Source organism: Denticeps clupeoides, chromosome 3 (assembly GCF_900700375.1).
Source record: "Denticeps clupeoides chromosome 3, fDenClu1.1, whole genome shotgun sequence".
In the NCBI taxonomy this organism is placed as follows: Eukaryota; Metazoa; Chordata; class Actinopteri; order Clupeiformes; family Denticipitidae; genus Denticeps; species Denticeps clupeoides.
In genome coordinates, this window is record NC_041709.1 from 22,207,058 (window position 1) to 22,217,494 (window position 10,437).

The 10,437-nt window shown below is 42.0% G+C and overlaps 1 protein-coding gene across 1 annotated transcript; it reads left to right on the top strand.

Annotated features, from left to right (window-relative positions):
• as3mt (arsenite methyltransferase) lies at positions 1 to 10,307 on the top strand. Its single transcript, XM_028973300.1, has 11 exons — positions 1 to 100; positions 213 to 249; positions 433 to 560; positions 2,163 to 2,313; positions 2,583 to 2,719; positions 2,850 to 2,919; positions 6,641 to 6,722; positions 7,298 to 7,429; positions 7,547 to 7,689; positions 8,148 to 8,270; positions 9,860 to 10,307. Exons 1-11 carry the CDS (start codon positions 78 to 80, stop codon positions 9,962 to 9,964), a joined length of 1,131 nt encoding a protein of 376 aa, XP_028829133.1. The 5' UTR covers positions 1 to 77; the 3' UTR covers positions 9,965 to 10,307.
• Positions 10,308 to 10,437: the final 130 nt, after the last annotated feature.

Sequence of the window (10,437 nt, forward strand, 5' to 3'; positions counted from 1 at the left end):
GTCCTGCGCATGCGTCGACCGACGGGCGCTGCGTTACGAAACGGCTCGGGTTCCAGGTTACTTGAGTGCGTTGGACTATGGCTGGAACTGCGGATCCGCGGTCAGTAAGACTTTATTCATGAAAAAATATATAAAATAGCCCGTCAGAGGGGGAAAAGGTGATTTTACCTGCCTGACTAAACCAATTTGTTGTTACATGTCACTTACGAAAGGAATGTCACTTACGAAAGGATTCGCAGTGATGTAAAGGTATGGCATTAGTTTTGGTGACGGTTCGCTTTTTTATCCATAAATAATTCATTACTCACTTGTGCCATTAACATTGGTGCAAGGCAGTTCTGATGTCAATGACATCTAATTTCACAAAGAATGCATTTTCAGAATAATCTCAAATGAGTTCACTGGACACAAAATGATGTGCATTTGGAGCAGGATTACTACGGGAAGATACTGCAGAGTGCGGCCGACCTTAAAAGCAACGCCTGCGTCCTCCCTGCCAAGCCACTCCCTGGCTTTGTGACAAAGGCCTTAGCAAACGTCCACCCCGACATCACAGCCAGGTGAGAGAAAAGAACTAATAAAAATGAAAACCTTCATTCCACAGCGTTCACTGACCAGTGCTAAGCAAAGGGAGAAAAGCACTGTGGCATGAGTATTATTCATTTTGACACACAACGATACAAATGGACGCAAATGAAATGGCATGGGGTGCACTTATTGATGCTGAATGCTTTGGCTGATCTTCTTGGAGCTGCTTTGGTTTATTTGGGCCAGTGTCGTAATTGGAAGGTTGCTGCTTCGAATCCCAAATTCCCGCTACTTGGGTCCCCCTTGATCATCTGGACCGTCCCCACACACTGCTCCCCGGGCGCCTGTCACGGCTGCCCACTGCTCACCAAGGGTGATGGTTAAAAGCAGAAGACCCATTTCACTGTGTCGCCGTGTGCTGTGCTGCAGTGTTTCACAGTGACAATCGCTTCACTTTCACTTGTTTTATATTTTGGGCAAAAAGCCAAAATGTCCCATATATTTTCACCTTCAGAATTTGTAACTATTTTCCTTATGGCAGAATGGCATGTCCAACAGACTGAAGAATTGCTCAGCATTCTCCTTTTGACCTAAAGTGTATCTCCCAGAGATGCTGGACTAAACAGGGTTCCCACAGGTCAAGGGATATTTCTGGAATATCAGGGAATGTCAGTAAAGGCATTCCAGACAGGGAAAGTCAGGTAATTTGATAATTTGGGAATTATACGGAAATGTTATTAATAGGATAAAGTGCCTAAGCCAAAACCTGATGTGTATGCACACGTAGAGCTGCTCTATTATGGCCTAAATGATAATCACAATTATTTTGATCTTACTTTCATCTTCTTGCAATTCTGTTGGATGTAGGATTAACCATGAGATGTGACGTGTTGAATCAGGTGTTTCTCTCGTGTCAAATTTTTTTTTATGCTTTTGTTCGCCCCCTGGTGGCTGGCTGACTATCAGTTGAGAGATTTGATGTGCGGCAGAGCCCGCTATTTAAATGTAAATATCGCAGAAGATCACCTTAATTTAATCATGGCAGCTAAAATCATGAGTAAAATTTGAGTAATTGTGCAGACCTATTTACATATCTTTTGTTTCCCAATGAATGTGCAACGTTCTAGAACGCAAAATCTTTGGATTGAAAATAAAGAATTTCGGGACTGTATCGCCCAACGTGATAAAATAAAAGATGCATGTAGAGGATGTCAGAGATGGAGTTGAGGTTTCGGTTTGTTCCATTCAACATGCCAAGCTGCAAATATTCAACAACAATGACGTAAATGCAGTTTTGAGTTCTATAATCACTTTAAATACACTTTAAATGCCCTTTTCTGCTCAGCATGCAACGTTATATTAGACATTTCTTTATACGAGAGGTAAAAGGTCATGGAAATTCTGCTTTTTGGTCAGGGAAAATCATGGAAATTCAAGGAAAATGCATGTATTGGCCTTGAACAGACAAAGCATACCTCATTGCCACCCTTTTATGTACCTTGGGGTTAGGATTAACTATAGCCTTTACCAAGCAGTTTGTCTATTCGGGTATATATGAGATTAATAGAATATTAAATCTAATCATATTTGGTTGACCTATTTCAATCTAAAATTTTCAGCTTGTGATTTTTCAGGTACTATGGGTGTGGCCTGGTTGTCCCGGAATGCCTAGAGGGATGCTGGATTTTGGACCTGGGCTGTGGGAGTGGACGTGACTGCTACCTGCTGAGCCAGCTGGTGGGAGAGAAGGGGCATATAACAGGGATCGACATGACTGAGGATCAGGTGAATCATGTCATCTTTTTTACTTTTGGTGAAGCCTTACTTACTTTCACTTACAGCCACAATACTGAACTTCTAAAACACAACAGAAACATGGTTCATGTGCTGGCAATAAAAAGCCATCAAGGCTGTTGCCCCCAAAATGTTCGTCTTGTGCAGAGAAACTTGCATGAGTCTGTACTTTAGTCCTTGGTATAATAATTTCATAGCTGAAACACCAAACACGTACAAATGTTTTCTTACATTTTGCAATTGTTTCTTGCATTTTGCAGCTCGATGTTGCCAGAAAGTACGTAGACCTTCACATGCAGAAGTTTGGTTATAAAAGGAAAAATGTGGACTTTGTCCAAGGATACATTGAGACCTTAACAAAGGCCGGCGTGAAGCAAAGCTCCCACGATATCATAATGTAAGACTTTGTACTCTTGTGAATTTATCAACCAGTTTTCCATGCGAACATCCGATGAATCTTTTAATGTCTTTCAAACTTTTGTTGCAACAGTCCAAATGATCTCATTCAATTGTTTCTTGTCTGACAGATCCAATTGTGTTATTAATCTGTCTCCTGATAAGGCCAGCGTTTTGAGAGAAGCCTACGAAGTACTGAAGGTAATAATTGGCCTGTCCTTGAGAGCCAGCGTTCTACAGGTTTTTCTGTAATCTGTGTTCCACTCAAGGAAAGTTGCACAAGAATGGGACAGGGGCTCAAATGAAACCATGCAAGAGCTGAACTTCACTTTGGTGTTAACACTTTTATGTCCGTTGACTATTTTGTCAGTTAGGATGCGTTACTGAATGCGGATAATTTAACATTTGTTGAGCCACTTTAAAGACATTTAATGAATGGATTAATAACAGTTTAAAATATTAATTCCTAATGAACAGGTCTGAAACGATTACTCGTTGACGTGGATTATTTAAAAATGTCTATGCTGAATTTTTATATCGACGCGTCGTGTTACAAAAAAGGGAGCACTTAAAAAACCACACCACTTCTCAGTTCCTGTGCTTTCTGACTGATGATTTTATCACTTTTGAATGCTGGTGGTCCTTTCACTCTAGCGGTGGCATGAGACGGAGTCTACAACCCACACAAGTGGCTCAGGTAGTGCAGCTCATCCAGGATGGCAGAACCATGCGAACTGTGACAAGAAGGTTTGCTGTGTCTGTCAGCTTAGTGTCCAAAGCATGGAGGCACTACCAGGAGACAGGCCAGTACATCAGGAGATGTAGGAGGGCAACACACCAGCAGCAGGACCATTACCTCTACCTTTGTTCAAGGAGGAACAGGAGGAGCACTGCCAGAGCCCTGCAAAATGACCTCCAGCAGGCCACAAATGTGCATGTGTCTTCTCAAACGGTCAGAAACAGACTCCATGATGGTGGTATGATGGCCTGATGTGCTTACAGCCCAACACCGTGCAGCATGTTTGACATTTGCCAGAGAACACCAAGATTGGCAACTTCAACACTGGCACCCTGTGCTCCTCATAGATGAAAGCAGGTTAACACTGAGCACAGAGTGACAGAGTCTGGAGACGCCGTGGAGAATGTTCTGCTGCCTGCAACATCCTCCAGCATGACCGGTTTGGCAGTGGGTCAGTAATGGTGTGGGGTGGCATTTGTTTAGGGGGCCGCACAGCCCTCCATGTGCTCGCCAGAGGTAGCCTGACTGCCATTAGGTTCCGAAATGAGATCCTCAGACCCCTTGTGAGACCATATGTTGGTGCGGTTGGCCCTGGGTTCCTCCTAATGCAAGACAAAGCTGGACCTCATGTGGCTGAAGTGTGTCAGCAGTTCCTGCAAGATGAAGGCATTGATGCTATGGACTGACCCGCCCATTCCCCAGACCTGAATCCAATTGAGCACATCTGGGACATCATGTCTCGCTCCATCCACCAACACCACGTTGCACCACAGACTGTCCTGGATTTGAGTGGAGATCCCAATGAGACCATTCGTCACTTCATCAGGAGCATGACCAGACGTTGTAGGGAGGTCATACAGAAACGTGGAGGCCACACACACTACTGAGCCTCATTTTGACTTGTTTTAAGGACATTACATCAAGGTTGGATCAGCCTGTACTGTGTTTTTATAGTGCAACTCCAAATACAGACCTCCATGGGTCCATAATTTTTGTGTAATATAGTTGTCAGCACATTTAAGAACAAGAACAAAGTATGTAATAAAAATATTTCATTCATTCAGATCTATGATGTCTTATTTTTGTGTTCCCTTTATTTTTTTGAGCAGTGTATAATGCATTTGCAGTGCAGTGACCACCGATTTGCAACTGCAATGCACTACAGGAGCAGGATGAGTAGAATCAGATTTGTGCTAAAATTTACAAAACAAATCTGATTCCATAAGGGGGCAGCAGCACTTCTGATCCCTAGAAGAAGAACATACGAATCATGGCGGAAAGTGATAGCGGCCATGGAGCCGTGGTGTCTGTGTCTACTCCAGACAGGTCTGTTTGTGCGAGTTATTTTAGCTTCAGTCCTATCGTAATGTTTCGCTACTTTGAGAGGTGAAAAAATTTCAGTAGGCGAATGAGTCAACTGCAGAAGTGAATCTCTAGTTCTATAAATGTTCTCTTGTTATTTTTACTGTTCGTTCTGGAAATTGAACCACCTCCACCAAATATTAGTCTGCGAGTTGTGGCAATATTAACAACTCAGTTTTATGATATTTAGATGACAGTCAGCTTTGAATTTTTTTGCAAGGTATTGTATGCAAATTCAGCAAGTAATTTGATTGCATTAGGCAGACCTTAAATGTGGTAAATTGTGATACTTTGCTTAACTTAATTTGTGATGACTGATTATTTATTATGTGACTGCAGCAGCACATCTAAAGAAGGGGCAACATAAGGTTGGATGAAAAAGTGGTATTTAAAAAAAAGACTGCTGGAGTAATAGTTTCCAACTAATAGTTTAATTGAGAATTTATCAGAAAGGCATAAAGCTGTTTCTACAAAATTGTGGAACATTTCCAGAATAATGAACCATTGTCAAGCCGTCAAATATATCTCATCATCAACAGTACATCAAAAGGTACTGTGAAATCTGTGATCTGGCATTTACTTCACAAAAGTGAAGTGATTGTCATTGTGAAACACTGCAGCACAGCACACGGTTACACAACAAAATGTGCTTTTAACCACCAAGGGTGCTTTTAACCATCACCCTTGGTGAGCAGTGGACAGCCATGACAGGCGCCCGGGGAGCAGTGTGTGGGGACGGTGCTCAGGGACGGTGCTCAGTCCCCACACACTGGGGCAGTGGTGGCCTAGCGGTTAAGGAAGCGGCCCCGTTATCAGAAGGTTGCCGGTTCGAAGCACCGTCCCCACACACTGCTCCCCGGGGTTAAATGCAGAGGACAAATTTCACTGTGTGCATCGTGTGCTGTGCTCCTGTGTATCACATGTGACAATCACTTCACTTTATCACTTTATCAGTGGCACCTTGGCGGATCAGGATTTGAACCGGCAACCTTCTGATTACGGGGCCGCTTCCTTAACCGCTAGGCCAGCACTGCTCCATGACTGCATTGGCCAGGAAAACTTGCCAGGTCATCAACAAGTTCGCCATATGTTAACATAATCCACATGAGCCCACATGCGCTCTGGGTCCTAGTTCACCCACTATGGAGGCCAAAGAAAACTGTTCTGTAGGCGGCGTAATCGAATCTTTAAATTCTTTTTTTCTAAACTGTGGAACCTGTCTCCTATGTTCTGATGAATCCAGCTTATATGTAGTAATAATTAAACAAAAAAACTATCTGACAGTGTTTGGGTGCGTTCGTGCCCATGATATTGGAGTCTTGAGTCTGGAAAGGCACCCTCACGGCTGAAAGAGCAAAATATGCTGCCATCCACACAGCATCTTGTCAGCATCTATTAGAACTTTGGAATAAAAGTGACTGGGTTCTGATTGGCTCTGCCTGCAGTCCAGACTGTTCAGCGAACATTTGGTGCCGCATGCAAAAAAAAAAAAAAAAAAAAATCATATTTCCAACAACTGCTCTCCTCATTTACCAGATGTTTACAGAGTTTAGTTTAGTGAAGATGTGATGTTGCACAGTGAGCATGGTGAAAATATAAATTTCAACATGACTTTTTTTCTTATGCTTTTGAGATTTGTAAAACACATTGTGCTTTTATTTACACTTTTATAGAATACCCCAATTTTTGGGAAATTGGTCATGTATAGTGACCAATTACTGTAGGTTTGCTGAATTTTCTGCTCATTTTAAAGTAATGAACCAATCTGACTGAAAATTGTTAAAATCCAAAATTTTTTAACGCATTTTAAATGCATTTCAGGATGGAGGGGAATTCTATTTCAGCGACGTTTACTGTGACTGCAGACTACCAGAAGAAGTGAGGAAGAACAAAGTACTTTGGGGTATCAGTAAAAACCTAGAATTGAAATTTTTTATATATAATAAAATGTTTATAAATAACATAATAACATGTTTACAATTGTGTTATATCGGGTTTCTGATTGACGCAATTTTTTAGGCTTTGAGTGTTGGCGCCCATCTGCTTTAATCAAAGGTGGCTTTGGTTAGGGACATCTTCTGTATTCAACAGCTGTTACGCAAAGCTGTAAATCAAGTGACGAATTCTGTCACCAATCTTGACGTACAATTAGCAGTTCGAATGATAGTATTGCAAAATGGAGCCAACGGTGCCATGCATTAATCCTGGTCTAATCTTGGAAATGATTATATCAGGTTCTTAACAGCATTATTGTAAGCACAGCAGCACAGCACATGGTGCACACAGTGAAATGTGTCCTCTGCATTTAACCCATCACCCTTAGTGATCAGTGGGCAGCCATGACAGTCGCCCGGGAGCAGCGTGATTTTTGTAAACACACTTTCAAAAAACATTTGTTACAGTAATGCGACCTTTAATGCAAATATGTGTAAATGTTGCTGCAATAGCAAAGTCCTGTTGCTTATTTTATTAACCTAGGGGAGTGCCTTGGTGGAGCGCTGTGGTGGGAGGACCTGGTGTGTTTGGCAGAGGAAGTGGGGTTCAGCACGCCCCGACTGGTCACCGCCAGGGTAATCACTGTGGGCAACAGTGAACTGGAGAGACTTACAGGTGAACTGCCCTGTGCAGGACGAGCATTCCGGTCAGCGGCAACGTGTATTGCCACGGAAACATACGAGGATGCCGCAGTGTGCAGTATTGAAGTACCGCTTCCTTTTCCTCTTTCAGCGGGCTATAAGTTTGTTGCAGCTACTTACCGCCTCTTCAAGGTGCCTAGGGGCAAACTAAACGACAAGTGTGTGGTTATGTACGATGGCAACGTCACTGGTTTCGAAGAAGTCCTGGAGTTTGATGCTCAGCACACATTCAAGGTTTGTTCAGCAGTTGCGCTCTCCTCAGGAACGTTTTCCTGTTTGTTTTCTCCAGACAGGGTTGGCCACGTTTGCTCCTGGAGAGCTTCCCTGCTTCATTCTGGATTCTGGCTCTCCAGGCTTGAAATATCTCAATCCTGCTTTATGGCATCTGGCCAAACGGTCGTACCTATGTGACGGAATTCATGAACTTCATCAGCTCTGACTCTAACCAAACTGGAATAGGAGAATAATCCTGTAAATACTGATCCGGGAAATTTGTCTTAAGATGTGAGAGGGTGTTTGACTGTTTTTGTTTTTTTTTGTTTTTTTATGTAACATAGTACAGTGTTCTTGGGGGGGGGGGAAGTTCTTAAATTTGATAATTTTAATGATACTAATATAATGCTCTGGCCTAACCATTAATGAATGCTCCCGGAAAATCGTAATTTTCTGCACACATTACTCTGTCTACGCAGGCAGGTGAGGCTGCGGAGGTGGATGGAGAAATGGCCAGCATCCTGAACAACTCTCGCTTTTCTGCCGAGTTCACTCTTCAGCCTCCTGGTGGACTCTCTGCCTTCTGCTGCAACAAGCCCAAGGTTTGTTTGAGATTTTTCCAATGACACACTGTCAGGTCTTGTGTGTACTGTACTTGATGCATTCGTACATAAACACAAGATATATGTAATTAGTATACCATCATTATACAATTCTTTATATATTTCAGAATACCCAGAACTATTAAGCATCCATGTCTTTATGGACCTTTCTTTGCACACTGGAACACTGTCAGGTTGGAACAGAAAGGGGCTATCAACTGTTCCCAAAGTTGGGAGTGTGAAATTGTACAAAATGTCTTTGTATTGGCATTCCGAGTTCCTTTCGCTGGAAATAAGGGGCCAAATCCGAGCCCTGAATACAAGCCCCACCCCACACTCCATTGCACTTGAAAAAAAAAAAAAAAAAAAGTGAATTGATTGTCACATGTGATACACAGCAGCAAAGCACACGGTGCTCACAGTGAAATTTGTCCTCTGCATTTAACCCATAACCCTGAGTGAGCAGTGGGCAGCCATGACAGGCGCCCGGGGAGCAGTGTGTGGGGACGGTGCTTTGCTCAGTGGCACCTCAGTGACATCTTGGCAGATCGAGATTCGAACCGGCAACCTTCTGATTATGGGGCTGCTTCCTTAACCGCTAAGCCACCACTGCCCCACTTGGTGACATTCTGCAGAAAGTTGGTATCTTCTGCTTTCTGTGTTCCTGTCCTAATTGGTTAAACTTGGTTATTATACTACTTTAAATTGATTGTGTTATGTTTCGTGGTGAGGAAATTTCACACAAGGTGAATTGCACAGGTGGTGTGTTATATTTGATGCTCTATACGACGTTTTATATCCTTTTTAACGGACCTTTAAAAAAAAAAACATAGTTAAACTGTCACTTTTAAATCAAATTGTATCTATAACTTTGTGGAAACAGAGTTTATGTAACATGGGGGTGAAGAGAATTGAATTGGCTATCTTGACCTTCTCCGCTGTTTTCTGCTCCCACACTAGAGATGGCAAGGCCAGACAGACTTGTCTCATGACAAGAGAATTTGGGAGCATTTGACAGGGAGAAGTGGGTTTACTCTCCAAGCAAGGAATTTTGCTTTATCAGTTTTCAAGGCCACCGGTCCTTAGAAGTCATATAAATGAAAACAAAAATTAGGGTTTGTTTAAAACCCCTCCTGTAGACAGATCATCACCTCCCTTAATTCAACCTTGGAGGAGAGTTATCTTGGCATCACAATAATGAGTGGAACAGAACTTCAGAGGTTTTTCTCCAAATTAGACAACCTCAGCCAAGAGTTATAAATCTCTTGTCTGTAAACTACCATTTGTGCAATATTTTATCCTGAAATAAAATAAGAATCCATGATTGCAAAGATGAGATTCGAGTTGAATTTTCTGAATTGGGCCATTTTGTACTGACTGCATATGCATGACAAGCTACTGACAGATAATAGTAGAACTGATAAGATAAACTGCTGTGTTGTAAATATTACATAACCGCTAAACTTCTTTGTCACACAAGTCACGGATCAACATGTTCTCACAGGAGCCAGAATGTGTTAACTCTGGAGTGCAGATGTAAAATATGTAAAAAAAAACAAAAAAAAAAAACAACTTTCTGTCTTCCTTAGATGCTGTCTAGAAACCCATTTGAATTGGTGGAAGAGCTGGGGACTGCTGCCGTCACCCCGACCACTGGGGGGTGCTGTGGAGCCCAAAACGCATGCTGCAGTTGAAAACAAGAGCGCATAAAATCGAACGACATCATTTTGAAATACCAGGACTCGAATTAGTTAGAAATGTAAAAAAAAAATAATGCAAAGCACGGAGGAAACAATTATGTGCACCGAAACAAATTAGGGAATAAGTGGCGGACACAACAATCTAATTTTAAATGCCATTACTGCTCCATGCATGTCGTTGTCAGGTGCATTTTGTGAAAATTTCCACCTTACAGCCATTAATGCATCAATGGGTTATTAGAAATTTTTAATAAATATAATTAAAATAATCGTTCTAATTCTGCTTTGTGTGGCACGTATGACATCAGCATGACAGCACTAGCAAATAAAAGACTGAAAGTAACTTTAAATTAATTTCCAACTCAAGTTGAATCATTTTTATGCTATTATGATTTAAAGCATTGATTTGCTGTTCATACGCTTTATTCATGTTTTTTTCCAAAGGTGACCGGATATGCTTGTTCATC